Below are 17,526 nucleotides of genomic sequence, written 5' to 3' on the forward strand. Positions count from 1 at the left end.
GAGGATTTGCCGTACAGTGAAGATTTGGTCCGTTGTCGAGCGGCCGTTGATGAAACCAGCTTGATAACTTCCCACAAACTCATTTGTTATTGGTGATAGACGACGGAAGATAATCTTGGATAGCACTTTGTAGGCGGCATTCAGGATAGTGATCGCACGATAGTTTTCACATTCCAGTTTGTCGCCCTTTTTGTAGATAGGGCATATGACCCCTTGCTTCCACTCCTCCGGCAGCTGTTCCGTTTCCCAGATTCTGACAATCAGCCGGTGCAGACAGGCTGCCAACCTCTCCGGGCCCATTTTGATGAGTTCAGCTCCAATACCATCCTTACCAGCGGCCTTGTTATTCTTGAGCTGGTTGATGGCATCCTTAACTTCCCTCAATGTGGGGGCAGGTTGGTTTCCTTCATCCGCCGTGCTGACGTAGCCACTTCCTCCGCTGTCGTGACCCTCGGCGCCTGTGTTCTCCGTGCCATTCAGGTGTTCATCGTAGTGCTGCTTACACCTTTCAATCACCTCACGTCCGTCCGTCAAGATGCTTCCATCCTTATCCCTACACATTTCGGCTCGCGGCACGAAGCCTTTTCGGGATGCGTTAAGCTTCTCGTAGAACTTTCGCGTTTCTTGTGAACGATGCAGCTGTTCCATTTCTTCACATTCCGCTTCTTCCAGGCGGCGCTTTTTGTCCCGGAATAGGCGGGTTTGCTGCTTTCGTTTTCTTTTATATCGCTCCACGTTATGTCGCGTTCCTTGCTGCAGCATTGCAGCCCGCGCTGCATCCTTCTCCTCCAAAACCTGCCTGCATTCTTCGTCGAACCAATCGTCACATGTTCTCCTTTCCACGTACCCGACGATGCTCTCGGCTGCGTTGTTGATGGCTGCTTTTATGTTGCTCCAGCAGTCCTCAAGAGGGGCTTCGTCAAGCTCGCCCTCTTCCGGCAACGCTACCTCGAGATGCTGCGCGTATGCGGCAGCGACGTTCGGTTGGGCCAGTCGCGCTAGGTTATACCGAGGCGGGCGTCGATACCGTACATTGTTAATGACGGATAGTTTTTGGCGCAGTTTCACCCTCACCAGGTAGTGGTCGGAGTCAATGTTAGCGCCACGATAGGTTCTGACGTCGGTAATATCGGAGAAGTGCCGTCCATCGATCAAAACGTGGTCGATTTGTGATTCCGTCTGCAGTGGTGATCTCAAGGTGTATCGATACGGGAGGCTGTGCTGGAAGTAGGTGCTGCGAATGGCCATGTTCTTGGAGGCGGCAAAATCTATCAGTCGTAGGCCGTTCTCGTTCGTCAGCTGGTGGGCGCTGAACTTTCCAATCGTCGGTCTGAACTCCTCCTCCTGGCCAACCTGAGCGTTTAAGTCTCCTATGATGATCTTGACGTCTTGGCTTGGGCAGCGGTCGTACTCGCGTTCGAGCTGCGCGTAAAATGCGTCCTTGTCATCATCAGTGCTTCCGGAGTGAGGGCTATGCACGTTTATGATGCTGAAGTTGAAGAACCGGCCTTTGAGCCTCACTGAAAGTATAATAGAGCACAAAAAAATAAAAAAAAGGCGCAAAGGCGTCAAATTACTTTGCAAGATCCGAGGCATACGATGGATAGTAGACCAATGCCTAAACTTTCTACAGCATCACCAGTGCTAAAGCACGTATTTCATTTTCGAGGATTTCTTGCTCTACAGATTTTGAAGCATTCTTGTTTTATTTCTAATGGTGTCCTGCGATAGGGCTCATGGATATAATATTTTATAATAGGGGAACCTGGTCCAATTCAGACTCTGTTCTTATTCGGATCATTAAGCATTGTACGACACGTTGTGCAGTTCGTGTTATTTCGTCTTTGGCGCGCTTTTAGCAATTATCGTCTCTAAAGTAGCCAGTCCAAACGACATGAACAACCATACATATCAGCTCACCATATCGTACTATGGTTTACTAGTGTATGTTATGTTAGCATAAGAGCTATGTTAGTTGCAGCGTACCATGCAGCCGGCTTCGCCACTTCTGAGCAAGCATCAACATCTGTTTTTTGTTTTGATTTTCTGTTCATAGCACACTTGGTCATGTATAAGTGGCGGCGAAATAGCACACTGCAGCATGTGTGCGTTTCTTACACGTCAAAATTTTCATTCTGTCGCATAGTGACATGAGTGCTGACAGACATCAGAAGAAAAATCCATTTTCCGTGAAAAGTTCTGTGTTTGGATGGAAAATTTGTGAAAAAGAAAATTTTAATGAAATTTCCTTACTTGTTTGGGTGTATACAGTTTAATCGTAGCTGAAATGGGTAGTTTAAAATGTGATTGAAAATGGAAGGATTAGTCAAAAACTAGTTATATTTAAAATTAACAACATTACTGATGGTCACCTATTGAATGTTTAGATTAACCCAACACAATTCTTATTCATTCTATTGTTACTTAAAAATACTTTACGATAACTAAAATGTTTCAGGTATGGCTTGTGGTGCAGTAGGATTACATAAACCATTCTAAAAAAATGTATTCTATTCTTTCTTCATCAGTCTTCGAATACTAACAGGAAAGGAGTAAAGGGGAAAATTCTCGATCCAGATATAGGTAAGGTGATCTGAATATCGTCATACGCTGCTTTATGTGATATTCACTATATATGCTTACAATGGATACAGAAACACTGTTCTACTGCCATATTAAAAGATACAAAGTATGTTTACAACTTCACTAGAAAGTTCTTTACATTCAATTAATCAAATATCGGTATGGCATTAATAGTTAGATGTGTCATATACAGTAAGACGTGTTTTGAAACAACAATGCACGATGTCAAAACTAGTAATCGTTTGCTCTTTCAAATTAAGTTTTGAAATCTGGTACATGAATCCTAAATATCTCTTTGGTATCCTTAATTACATGGTCAACCAATATCAAAAGTTGCTCTGTTGGGCATGCAACAAAAATAAAATAGCACCTTCGTTTTAAATAATACAAATGTCGTTGGTATTTATAGATTACTCTAAAGTGAAGAGCGTCCACAGCATTTCTTCCTGGTGGGGCATTGGTGGCATCTTTATCATACTCTTTATTGGAAACTTGACTAGTTACACCAACTCTCATCTACCGGACGCACTGAGGAACGCACACCTAGCAAAATATCCGAACGCATTTATTGCAGAGCGGGCCTACAAAGATTTGAAAATTTTGAACGATTTTGGCCCGAAACCAACTGGCAGCTACGCCAACGAGGTACTGGCGGTTGATTTTCTATTGCGTGAAATTTCCTACATTGATCAACTGAAGAACAAAAACCAGGAGATCATCGTCGACAAGCAAATCGTGTCCGGAGGATATGTAGGCGTTTACATGAACAAATCAGCCACAAGCGTATATCGGAATGTGCAGAACGTCATTGCCAAATTAGTGGGGAAACATAAGGAGCACGCCTTGTTACTTAATTGTCATTTTGACTCGGTGGCAACTAGTCCAGGAGCTAGCGATGACTTATCCGGTTGTGCTGTTATGTTGGAGATACTGCGAGTCATGTCCAGACAGTCAGACATCAATCAATACTCAATTATTTTTCTGTTCAATGGAGCTGAGGAAACGCCACTGCAGGTAAGAGTACAAGCCACATTATGATATCAGTCTTATGATTCTAGTTCGGAAATAGTTATAAATGTTTCCATGTAACCTGAAACAATCATTACCAGCAAACCATACGAATAATTTGACCTAAAACAGCATCAGAAATACATAAGTACATGCATTTTAACAATACAGTCGTCTCTCCACATTTCGATATCGAAGGGACCATCGAGATAGGGAGAGATCGAGACAAAGGACAAATTTTTGATGAATACTAGATTGAAAAACACTCCGGCTTTCGGTTTTCTGTCACGTGTTTGCTCTATTTCGCGTAATTTATGTTTTAAGGTGATTATAAAACGAAGCCAAACTTTGAATTTTCAAGTACACAAGACGAGAGTATCTCATAACAGTTCGCGTTGAAAACCAATCAACTTGCTTGCTTGCTAGTGGTGACCAATGTGATAGATTTTTTATGCGGAGCGCTGTTTGGCTCTCAAGTCTTGTGCTCTTGAAAATTTGAGATGTGGCTTCGTTCTATAATCACCTTAAATGCCTAAAACTCAGTTTTGGCTGATTCTTTTTTCCAAAAGTGAATGGCGATCTACAAATTTTCGCAAGTTTTTACGGTAGTGATTAGTAGTGGTGAACCGTAAAGATCTTGCGTGTTTTACTTCTTTTCCGGAATAATACTGTGTTGGATTTTTGGCCGGAATACAATATCAGGAGGCTGGCATTCGGTAAATTTGTTCCTTTTTAACAGTTTGTATTTAACCGGAATCAGATTTTTGTGTTCGGAATGCGTGTAGGCTTTTGCATGGCCGTCGGAAAATACCGAGCAAACGGTGTTATGGGAGCTTTTTTTTCTAGATTATTCATAGTGCTGTTTGTTCGAAATCTGTTTAAACCGCAAACGGACAAGTGCAGCTGATACCAGAAAGTTGCAACTAATTTTGCACGTAAGAAGCGGATTTTCATGTATTGTAGAAGGGCACTAGCCAATAATATCTCGTGGGAGATCCGTGTTTTGTTTTATAGTCTGAGGATTTTTAAGGGTTCTATCGGTGAAATTGTTTTATCACTTAATATAAGCTGAAATGTGTCGCGGTTGCCAATCGTAAGCTCATGTTTTTTGCGAAAAAACAGCTTGAAGTAAATAAAATACATAATTTCATCGGTGAAGAGCTACCGAGGCAAAAGAAGAAATGCAATGTGCTCGCGACATTATTTTTTTTGTAAAATTAATTCATTTTTAGAAGTATGCTGGTTCAAACATATAGGGTGAGGGCCTTGTTTTTGTCGACTGGTTGAATAGTTTGGAGAAGAAGGTTTCTGAGTTGTGTTGTTTGCTCCCTAAAATTTTTCGGTCTGCGGCTTTTTTCAGTTCACACGTTTTGGTCGGTCGAATTTTTTTTTTTTCAATGCGATGACCCTTGAAGGATCGATTCTGTTTTTTACTGGTAAAAAGCAGAAAACTACTACCGTTGAACACGTACTCAATTATTTTTTTTACGCTAAACAACCTTCTTCTTACTGTAAATAACATATTGTTTCTCTCTTGATTGTCGGCATTCAAGAGATTAAATTAAAGCAATTAAACAACCAATGCTCTGTGTCTATCGCTAGCTTCTCAGGCGAATCCTGACCTGAAACCCCTCCCAACCTCCATCTCCGTAGCACTTATGAGGGTGTCGCTGAGTCGGTGGCCTCTCATTAAGTAAGTGCTACATCAACATTTCCTTTCCCTATCCCAAGTTACGGTAAAAATGGGCGTGGCTGGGAATAGCATTATTCATGGTGCTGGTACTCTTGTTTAAGATTGGATAAATGTCAACTCCCAAGCCTTGTTCTTGAAAACAATCTGGATGAGATTATCGAAGAAAAAACATGAATATAGCTAGTATCAAATCTACGAAGTATACCGTAACTACGCCGGTCAAATACTTACATGATCGTCTCAGCAAAAAATAATTATTGCAATTACATTACAACGAAGCATAGGAATAATATTGCTACAGCGGGGATTCGCTGGTTGGAACACGACTGCCTTCCATCTAACGTATCCGACCCGTTAGTTGGAACGACTGATAGCTGGTGAAAATGCTCCAGACTAACGCATCCGGAACGTAAATCTTCACGAAACGCACATATACATACACATTTGTTCTATATATAGAGATTTCAATGCGACGGTAGTCAGACGTCAAAGTTAGTTTGACATCTTCTCCTGACATTCAAGTGCTTTTGTTGGATTTTTTCCAACCAGCGAACATCCAACGATCGAGTCATTCCATGCAGCGGACCCACAACGAGCGAATCCCCACTGTATACGTTTAGAGTTGTATAATCTTATCTAGTCTGAATTTTACTTGTATTTATCTAGTTTTTTAGTATGTAATAAAAAAATATTTGAAGATTTTAAAGTTTGATCAAAACTAGTAAAATTTCTTTTAAAAACTCAGGCTTCAAAAAATATCTGAATATCGTAGAAAATAATTTTGGAAATTAAAAAAGTATGGAAATAGAGACTTCAATATTCTTGTAAAACTATCCTCAATAATTTTAATTTGACTTTGAATTATTCTTATTAGAAAATTTCATGACCTGAAAATTTTCACATGTATAAAATGAAATGAAACCTTCCTGTTGTAGGGCGATTGAAAATTCACTAGTAGTGTTGTGGCCAACAACAAGCCACCGGGGTGCATCATGCCGCACCACACCGGTGGAAGAACATGCCTCATGTTGAGGCCACAAACACTGCATAAATTCACTGCCATTCTAGCAATTCTCTACTCACCTGTACATCACTAAGACAAGACGTATCAGGTCAAAATACAAAAATGAAACCAATTGCATGTCAAAAAAGACCACTTCTCATTGGTCGTTTTGGGAAAGGCCTACTTTCACATCGTTGAGTAGAATTGCAACAGGGCAATTTGTTGCTAGCCTGGCCGTATTGCTAGTTCATAAGTTAGATCTTTTATCAAAAATTTGGAAAATTTTCATGAAATCTTTTTGTTTCAAATCCATTTATAGTCGATGTTAAGTTTACCGCATGTGCTCTTTGAAAGCAGTAAAATGAAAATTGTGTCAATTTTCTCTAAAAATGTCAACGGTTTTGAATATAAACCTGGTTTTTAAATAAGCTAGCATCCTCTATTGCACTGTACGACTGAAGCGTGCAAGAAACAACAAAATTATGATTCTTGATATTTTAATATTTTCGCAAGATTTGCTTAAAAAGTATACTGGTAGCACTGGATTTTGTATCGTCAAGGTTGTCGACTGAAAAACAACGGGGCAGTCTTAGATGAGCTGTTACGTCTTGTCCTAGGTACATCATACCGATACATACACGCATAGAACATACCTGAAACAAAACAAATCATTAGAAGACAATTAATATTAATTAGAACATTTACTCACCATCCAGATCGTTCCAGATCCAAGCATTGAATTTGTTTATCTATCATGCATTGTGCCATTGTCTGACACTTCGAGAATATTCAATCCGTCAATTGTATAACAGTTTAGACACAGCTCATTATTGTACTTATTGTATACATCAATGCACATCGAGAATATTCTATGCAAGTACAATAGAGTGAAGGACTATATAGGGCGAAATACTATGTATCAAATCAGTTAGAAATAAACCGTGAATTCTAACGTATCTCTCTTCGTGTAATTATTTCCTACCGGATCGTATCCGCGGGAACAAGTGTCCGCTGGAGTTGCGTACAAAAAGTGACAATGTTCTACGCGTGCTGTACAAAATAAAGTAACGGGATAGCTACTGTGCTAATAATTGTCGTTCATCAGAATTGAGGAAAATTGCTTAGCGGCAATAATCGTTTTTTTTTGTTCTTCATTAATACAAAAAGTTCACTTTTTCCTCTGACTGATTTTTGTTCGATTATATTTGATTTGTTATACGACCATCAAACCTCAATACTTATAGAAATATTCTAACGATAAATTATTTCAATTTCCAGGCTTCACATGGCTTCATCTCATCCCACCGTTGGGCAAAGGAGGTCCGCGCATTCCTGAACCTGGAATCAGCCGGATCCGGTGGTAAAGAGATGCTCTTCCAAAGCGGACCGAAGAACCCCTGGTTGATTGAAATGTACGCAAAGGCAATCAAGTATCCTTACGCGCAAGCAGCGGCCGAAGAAGTCTTCCAATCAGGTGTTATTCCATCCGATACTGACTTTCGCGTGTTTCGAGATGTAGGTAGAGTACCGGGAATGGATTTTGCCTACACAGCCAACGGATATCGGTATCACACCAAGTATGACTCAGTCGAATACATACCAATGTCAGTTCTACAACGCACCGGTGACAATATCCTATCGCTGACAAATACAATTGCCAATTCTGATCGACTCGGGACAGAACACAAGATGACCGAGCATACGGTGTATTTTGATTTTCTTGGTGTATTTTTCGTACACTATTCCGCAGATGTGGCGTTCATGATCAATCTTTCAGTAGTGCTGCTGTCAATAATAATTCCGTTTCTATCACTTGCGAGATCAACCAGCGGCACACATGGAAGACAAATACGGTCGGAAACAATGATTGGATTCGTAGCCACATTCCTGGGTGCTGGCGTTAGTGGCATTGTTTGCTTCCTAATTGGATATCAGTTAGATCTGATAGGTCGACCGATGTCATGGTATTCATCCACAAACCTAGTGCTAGGAATCTACTGCTGCCCAGCGCTTTTATGTCAATGTTTAGTACATATGCTCTGCAGTAAGGTCTTCGGAAGTAAAACCGTAAGTAATTTTCCAGAAACATTACATCAAATTCCAATGGATCAAATATTATCGATTCCCTAGAAAATCGAGAATTATTGCTAGTGAAAATCTAGATTTTACATATCCGGACATTGAACCTAGCATTAGCCAAAGTGCGCTATGTGACACATACCACATTGCAATTTAAGATTTCGACTGCGATACTATATTGCGCGAAGATCAGTCCTGACCAAGGATGGAAAAAATCAGCTTTAACGACAAACAACACGGTATTTGAATGATCCAAGAGGGCCATCGCTCTTGCACCAACATAATTTCAGCACCTCACCACGCGTGCTAAGGGGTCATGCACAAATGATGTCACGCTCCAAGGGGGGGGGGGTCGAGCCAAGTGTGACAAGCCTTACAAAATTTTCCGAGGATTCATACAAAAAGTGTGACAAAGGTGGGGGGGAGGGGGTCGAAAAAGTTTAAATTTAGCGTGAAATAATTTGTGTACCATCCCTAATCATAGATATATCGAGCATCCGATAAACTGTTTGTCGTAAGATAAAGGGTTTGTCGGATATTGTAACAAGTTGCGATTAATGCGAATCAATTAAAAATTCACGGATAAACTTTTTCACATACCATGCACGATAGACTTTCAGATTAAAAACGACAAGCTAGGAGACAAATCGTGAAGTGCAATCAGAAATATCCTCTAAAATTAGGACTTTGATTCGCGAACAATTGATCGTCAACTCACAGGCCGGGCGATTCTTTTCTCGCGGAGCGGAGTTTGTTATGATGGCTTGACGACTAAGGGTTTATCGTTGTTGCTATGATCGCATGATAAAGAACAACCACGATGCATCATTTGTTTTATCATGATCACTAGATTTCCATCCTTGGTCCTGACAAAAAATCAAATACTGATATTGAAGCTTGCCCGACGTTTCGGTCACATTTAGAACCTTTACCAATAACCGAAAAACGAGGAAATTGATTCGCTGAGGAAGGTTGTAAATAGTAGTATTTGGATTCAAGAAAAAATTGCGGAAAATAATACACTGGCTCTTATGGGATCGAAACCAACTCAAGTAGGAGAAATTGTTAACTTAAACATTCAATCTAATATTATAATTAGATAATTAGTCGCATTATTAACAATTGCCGCTCTAGTTAAAGTCTAATATTTATTTTCAAAATATATGCAGGATGTCAACATATAGTCACTCAATTGTAAATGATCTTATTTTTCTCATTTGTGTGTTTTCAGACGCCTCTCAGCTTGGCCCTCAAGGTCCAGGCTCGCTTAAGTGGAGTAAATCTGTTCTGGGGTATGCTCACTTTAGGCATTACCTTCACTGGGTATCGCGTTGCCTATATCTTCATGATATTGATATTCTTTTCATTGCTATCAAACACGCTTATCTCGATGTTTGCCGTTCAAAACTCCGTCCACAAATGGCTGTACATTCACTTGGTCTTCCAAATATTTGCCATTTTATGGAGCACTCAGTTCTACCATATGATGATGAACATGTTCATTCCCATAACGGGACGCATTGGAGCCTCCATCAATCCTGACTTGATAATTGGGGTGATTGCTACATTCCTGACGCTGCTGACATGTAGCTATATGACCCCATTATTGTTCCTTTTGAAGAAAACAGACAAACTAATAGGCGAACTGGTAGCAATAACTGTGATCGCACTGCTGTTGGCCTCTTGGACTCACGTCGGATTTCCTTATCGAGATGACAGTCTGAAGGCACCTACCGTGCAGCGACATTACATAACAGTTAGTATAGCCACTCAAACAATAGGGCATCCTGGAAAGTCTAAATCGTTTAAACTTTTATATTTTGAACAGCATACACTACGGACATTCCATGACTACAATGGAGGAATACGGCACACCGATTCTGGTTTTCTACTTCAGGAGCTTGATCGCAATGCAGGGAAAACGATCGAAGGAATTGCCATACCTGATACAATCACACGGATGCGAGAGATACCTGCATGTGAGAATGAACTTTTCTGTGCCATTCCGTTCTACTCTATTTGGCATCAGGTTCTATTTGAGTAAGAATAACGTTATACTTTGGATAAATAATTTATTTACATTTTGAATCATTTAATCTACTCCATATTTTCTACAGAAACTACTGGTTTCCTGCTCCGCCACCGCTGGTACATTCATCAGTGAAATGTGCACTCCGAAGTAAGGATAAACTATCCGAACATGATCATAGCATGCAGTTAACGTTAACAGGTGATCACCAATGTGCTTTGATCATTGGACCCAAAGCTGGTACTACACTTCAAAAGTGGGACATCGTAGATGAGCTGGCTGATCCAATTGAGTTCAACGGTCAAAGAGGTTACTTTGTTCTCATTAGTAGTGGAGCCAATCCAGGACCGATGAATATTACATTAAATCTAAAGGTATGTTTTGTTGCAGATTCATACTTATATTCGATTGCTCTTATAAACTTCATAAAGTCGTGAATTGGGGTAAATCAACCGATAAGGCGGATTTGGTAATTCTTGAGCCAAATTCAAAATCTATTGAAAATACTTACTTTTTGTCTATAAATTGAAATGCAATCTTGATCGTGTTATTCTACTTCTTAGTTTTATCACTGGTGTTACGTTCCAACTGATACAGAACATACGTCCTAAATTTTCAATAAATTAATTCTATGAATACATTTACGGCTATTAACCGAGCTTTTGTTGCCAATTTGTATTGTTCCACCCAGGAAGAAACCCGAACTTCCGATTTGTTTCAGTCTTTTCTATATTGATGGGAGAATCTTCAAATCAATAATTAAAGAAATTCGCCGATTACAGCGCCATCTATGGTCAAAAATATATTAAAATCGGTTTTCCCATATATTTGGTAGATTTTCTCCATACAAACTTCAAGCTCGTTTAGTTAACGGATTCCTTTCAATATTCACAGTAGCTTTTGGGGTCCAAATGAACAAATGTGGGAGGTGTGATTAAAGTTTTTTGAAGTTTGATAATAATGGGGCATCCTAGTCCATGCGGATAACCACTAACAAAGTTATGAAGCCTTCACTGAAGGTTATATTTCATAACTTGAAATTTCACCTTCAAGCCGCTTGTGCCACCTCTAAATCTTAATATTTTTGGCTTAAAATTTGAGGTTTCCCGTTTTATGTGATTTAAATTCAGAAGAGCACTCGAATTTTTGGTTTTGAGACATTTCGAAAAATAATCCGCACCCTAATAACCAGCCAACACGTACAATACACGAAGTCAACAAATTAACTGTATCTGTTGAAAACCGTTCAACGGTTATCACACTAAGCTCTCCACATGACTTCTGCAGACAAGGAAGTCCATCGTATCCATTCGTATTCCAGCGATATTCGACGTACCACATCCATCGTCTCTGTTGTCAATCTTGTGAAGTTCCCGGAAAAGACAATCTCGTCGATAATTTTCCTTAAGTCTACGTGATTGCTGTTTGGAATGAACATAAAAATGATGCGTTAGGATCTGCTTTTTATTTATTTGGTGTTACATCAATTAATTTGATAAACCCTCGCCACCTTCCAGATAGCTACTGGGTTCGCCGTAGAGCCTGACGAGCTCATGTTTCATCCTCCGCCGTCACACACCATTCTACTGCACACCGCCAGAGATGGTATTAAGGCTTAAGCACTCGTCGATCGAACACTCCAGCTGCTTGCAGATCCTCTTCCATGCTTCATGTCCGCCTTATCTTATTAGCGTTTTGTAGTACGATATGTATCATGAGACTCGCTCACTAGGATATATTTTGTACGTATCTGCATCTCGTGCATCACATAACCTGTGAGATGCGATATAAAATATCGCATGGCACACTAACTCATTTAGGTATACATGAGAAATACGACACTCTGATTTTGTACATATTTGGAGCAGGGGTGGATTTTTCAGGAGCCCATACACGCTCAAAAAAGAGTTCTAGAAAACGTGAACTGTCAAAAATACACCGTGAACAACCATCATGTTTACATGAACGTTCTCGGAACTAGGCAACGCGTTCTGATCTAGTTACTTGTTTTTAATTATGAATCGTGGTTTACGGCTAACCAGCCGAGTGGAAGTTTAACAATTACCGAAAAGCTAAACATTACATATACTTTGCAATTGGATTAAATGGACAAATTGATGTGAAGTTTTGCGAAAAAGTTAAACATCTTCTCAGTGACAATTGAACTCACGACTCCCTGATCTCTAGTTAGGGCGCGTTACCCCTACACCATGGGAGGACTCATGGACGCAGAAGTTAACCTGAATTAGATTTCAGCTTAGTAATCACGTGGTCCTTTTTCGCAAAGTGCACCTCTTTCGGAAGAATTAGATGCCGATCCAAACACAACGCTTTCTATTTATATCCAATGCCTAGCCCGAGAGCGCATTATTTTTTAGGTATAGTCCAATTTACGAAACGGCAACACTGATGATATTGCTGTTACTTTCACACGTTACGACACCGCCTACTGTCAAAATTTCATTCATAAAATAAGCGATCAGCTGTTCAAAAACGTCTCGTAAAATGGACTATTGAAATAGCACACCACACTCTATTCTAGTTCACGGTGTATTTTTGCTCTCTCTGATCTAGTTCACGGTGTATTTTTGCTTGTTGACGTGTTCACGACTGCTGTTAACGGATACGAGAACGAATGTTTTACTGTGTAGTAGGCGCGACTTTCACTAATGATGCGTCTCCGTATTTTACGACTGACGTTGTTATCAGCCGTTATCATGGATCCGAGATAGACAAAACTCATCTACAACCTCTATCGCAGCACTGCTTCCTAGGCAGGTTCTGTCGCGCTGGGTGCCTCCTATCAGCATGTACTTTGTTTTGATGCATTCACCACCAAAGCAAATTTTATCGCTTTACGTTTCAGGCACTCTGAGATCTGTCACCATTCTAAATGTTCTGTCGACAACATCCATATCATCCGCGAAGCAAATAAATTGGATGGATCTTGTGAAAATCATACTTCGTTTGTGTAACCCGGCTATTCTGCATGACATCATCTAACGCGATGTTGAATAATAGACATAAAATTCCACCATAAATGATGAACAGCAGGCACAAAAGTCCATCGCACTGTCGAAGACTATGGCGAAGTTCGAACGAACTGGAATGTTCACCCAAAACTTACACGCTATTCTGCACATCGTCCATCGTTGCTATTAGTCTTGTGAGCTTCTCGGGAAAGCTGTAGTCGTCCATGATTATCCAATGGTCGGTGTTCAGACAGACCGGACTAGATCATATTTTGGCGTTCTAAAGATACCTTTAGGACTCCATCAATCCTGGGTTTTCCGATGTAATTTTAATACAGATGTGTCATCAAATAGATAAGTTACATTATTACAGGAAATAATGCAAATATTTAAAAAAACGCTTGGTTCAGTTTGTCTGAACACCGACCATATCTATTTGCGATCGATGTTATCATAAGCCGCTTAAAAATCGATGAACAGGTGATAAGCAGGCTTGATAATTCTCCTCAACATCATCAGAGTTCGGTGACATACTCTAGAGCAGCGTGCTGCCAGTGCCTCTTTGCGAGGGAGCCAAAAAATGCTAAGCAGCGAGGCAACGAAAAATGAGCGAGGAAGATGCAGCACAAAAAAAAACCGAGTTAAATTCCATCAAAAAAGGGTGCTCTCACAACTCCCCGAGGACTGTCTGTTCGGGTGGCAGACTCGAGAGTTCGTTTGAAGTGTGAGTGATGGTGAGCATCGCAACGAGAGAGAGAGAGAGTGTCTGAAAAAATCCTCGCATTTTTCTGCACTCTCACTCGAATCGCTTGAGGATCTGTGTTGAAAATTTTGAGTTTATTTTTTTCTCCTCAGAAAAACGGCAAAATCGCCTCCTCTTTGCCTCGCAGAGGAGTTTCTATCAAGCCTCACTGATAAGTTGGGATTTGATATTCACGATATTTCTGGAGGATTTGCCATACATTGAAGATTTGGAGTGTCTTCGAGTGGCCGTTAGGGTTTATTCACAAATTTCATAACGCCAAAAATGGCCATTTTTAACACCCACCCACCCCCTCATAACGCATTTTGTAAGAATGTTTTCCGAATTTTGTATGACCTGTAACATCTCGAAGACACCCCCCTTCAGCGTTATGAAATATGTGAATAGGCCCTTGATGAAACCAGCTTGATAACTTACATAACCCACAAACTTATTTGCTATTGGTGATAGACGACGGAAGATAAACTAGGATATCACTATGTACACGCATTCATGATAGATATCGCACGATAGTTTTCACATTCGAATTTTTCGCCCTTTTTGAAGATGGGGCATTAGGGCTGTTCAAAATGTAAAAATGGGGCATATGACTTCTTGCCTCCACTCCAGCGGAAGCTGTTTCGCTTCCCCGATTCTGACCATCAGCCGGTGCAGACAAGGATTTTAAGTAAATGAAAACCCGAATTTAGTACTATACCATTTAATTCCACTAGAGTTTGTATCCTTTGACAGATACGTGTATTTCGACCTCAACTGTAAGGCCATCTTCAATGTCGTGTACTAGACTCGACTCGACTTGATTCGTGCTCATTGGCGTCACCTGGTGACTAAATTTAGAATAATCTCGATCAATGATTGCCCTCGGCTTATTAAACAAGACGCTATCTTTCTAAGTGCTCAGGCTCCTGAGATATCTGAAAAAAAAAAACAACAAAAGTTTCAAAACAACAAAATTTTGAATCAATTGCCTCTAACAATGATAGCCCTTGAGCAACTGAACAACTTTGACACCATCTTTCTAAGTGGCCAGGATCTTGGAAATTTGCAAAACAGTTGCATGCGCAATAGCGCCACATGGTAGCAAAATTTCGAATATTGTGGCTCAAATAATTATAGCCTTTGAGCTGCTGAACAACTTTGCCGAAGACGGCATCCTTCTAAGTTGTCAGGCTCCTAAGATATCTGCAGAACAAAAGTTTCATCCTTCTAAGTTGTCAGGCTCCTAAGATATCTGCAGAACAAAAGTTTCATAAGTAGATGAAAAACCCGAATTTAGTACTATACCATTTAATTCCACTACAGTTTGTATCCTTTGACAGATACGCGTATTTCGAGTCGAGTCTAGTACACGACACTGAAGACGGCCTTACAGTTGAGGTCGAAATACGCGTATCTGTCAAATGATACAAACTCTAGTGGAATTAAATGGTATAGTACTAAATTCGTTTTTTTTTTCATCTACTTATAGGTATGCTACTGAACAGTTCGAAGATTTATTATCATAAAAGGTTTCATGCTCACTAGCGCCGCCTGATGGCAAAATCTCGAATTTGTTGGCTCAATTAATGATTGCTCTTGAGCTACTGAACAACTTCGCCGAAGACGCCATGATTTTAAGTGATCAGGTTCCTGAGATATTTACAAAACAAAACTTTCCTGCTCACTAGCGCCGCCTGGTCGCGGAATTCTGAAGCTGAATATATTATAATCATTGCAGGTCAGCCCTTGATCTGGTGTTGGTGTTGTTACAAAAATTCGCGCAACTACCGAAAGGTTAATGAATGGATGAGGTCTAGGAAACTGGGACTAGCCCTGCAAGTAATAGATATGAATATAATGCTTTTTGTTTTGATTTTATTTTCAGCACGAAATTCCGAACTATGACGGACCACTGGTCGACATTATGGTCACTACCACATTCTGGGAACATCAAAAGCATCATGCACCTGTATTTAATAAGCTGCTCGCACGAGTTCCAACGTGGGCCCACGTGGTTCCCTCAGTAGCTGCCGTCAATAGCTACATATTTTGAACTGAATGCAAGCGCAAAATGAGACGGTGAAAAATGCGAAACAAAACCAATGATTCGAGCGACCAGCGATGCTAAAATTTCCTGAAACTCAGAAACAATGTGAATATGAAATAGTCTCTCTATAAATTAAATATTCTTGAGTTTCAGAAAGTTTCCACATAATGAACCACATTAAGATAAACATAAAAACAGCTTATAATAGTTGTTTCTTTTCCTATAATTGTAGAATTGAATTTTGTTTGAAATTTTATAAGCAAATAGTCGATTCATGGGATCTCACTTCACCTAAAACTGCACAAAACCTCTAGAATGTGGTATATTCCAAGAAAAAACTACGATTTTCAATCACATTTCATTGAACTTATTAGCTACTGAGTTAGACTGAACACTAGACTGATGCAAATTTTGAAGTTTTTGCTCCCCTATGCTTAAACGGTGTCAATTATGATGAAAATCATTCTTCCAAAATTTGAAGTGATTTGGAAGAAATTTGGTTGTGCACAGTAGTGTAGGACAAAATTTAGATTCTCGCTCCAGTCCACTTTTTGGATTGCATTTAGGTCCCATAACAACTGTGCAAAATTTCAGTTCGATCGGAGAAACTATATTTTAGCACCAGCCGTTCAATGTTTGTATGGGATTTACTATGGGAAACCTTACTTTTGCAAAGAAAAATCGCCAGAGGTCGCTCATTGACCTCTATAAAAATTCTCCTCGATAGGTATTTATACGATGAAGAACATTGCCGAAGACCGCGAAACAATCAGACTCTTGTGAAAAAAGTTATTTAATGAAAACCAATTGGCAAGGCGACGCACAGTGCTTCGAACGTATGGCACTTGGGGACAAAAGTCATAACGGCATGTTTTATGCGGTTTTGCCCTACGATGTTGAGAAGGATCTCGTTATACACAAAAAAAACTCATTATTGGCATAAACGACACATATTACATCAGTAATGGCATGAGTGACTTAAACGTCAAATTTTAAATTTGACACCATAGAACAGTGCTCGCTTGGAAGAAATGTTCAAAATAAAAATGCATGAAAAAGTACTTGAGTCGTTTGCATGAACGATGTATGTGACATGCGTAACCATAAAAGTGTCTCTATAACCAACTTTTTATAAAAATATTGAAGTACGGATTATTCCAATGAAGAAAATGAAATCCAATAAAAAAGGTTGAATAATGTTTCTTTTAATTAGCAACACAATTTATTTACGAGCTATTAGTCATCCGATAACTGAATTAATGCTACAAAAGAAAATTGAAATGTCGTTTGACCAGAGGGTTTTATTTTCTTTTATTTCGATCTTTTTCAACGGAACGTCGCAAAGGTTCCGGTCAGCAAACTTTCATCCG

At 39.8% G+C, this 17,526-nt stretch overlaps 1 protein-coding gene across 1 annotated transcript; it reads left to right on the top strand.

The window, feature by feature from the left end:
* The first annotated feature begins 2,321 nt into the window (after positions 1–2,321).
* Positions 2,322–16,548, top strand: LOC5574594 (endoplasmic reticulum metallopeptidase 1). Its single transcript, XM_001655176.2, has 8 exons — positions 2,322–2,458; positions 2,529–2,583; positions 2,993–3,597; positions 7,566–8,354; positions 9,598–10,122; positions 10,195–10,406; positions 10,484–10,769; positions 15,995–16,548. Exons 1-8 carry the CDS (start codon positions 2,450–2,452, stop codon positions 16,160–16,162), a joined length of 2,649 nt encoding a protein of 882 aa, XP_001655226.2. The 5' UTR covers positions 2,322–2,449; the 3' UTR covers positions 16,163–16,548.
* Positions 16,549–17,526: the final 978 nt, after the last annotated feature.

The sequence above is a fragment of the Aedes aegypti genome, chromosome 1 (assembly GCF_002204515.2).
Source record: "Aedes aegypti strain LVP_AGWG chromosome 1, AaegL5.0 Primary Assembly, whole genome shotgun sequence".
NCBI classification, from domain to species: domain Eukaryota; kingdom Metazoa; phylum Arthropoda; class Insecta; order Diptera; family Culicidae; genus Aedes; species Aedes aegypti.

Excerpts from the sequence above, each read along its gene's own strand:
- LOC5574594 (XM_001655176.2), top strand. Across the intron at positions 2,584-2,992 it reads AATTCTCGATCCAGATATAG|ATTACTCTAAAGTGAAGAGC; the intron begins GTAAGGTGATCT and ends TGGTATTTATAG. Across the intron at positions 10,123-10,194 it reads TGCAGCGACATTACATAACA|CATACACTACGGACATTCCA; the intron begins GTTAGTATAGCC and ends TATTTTGAACAG.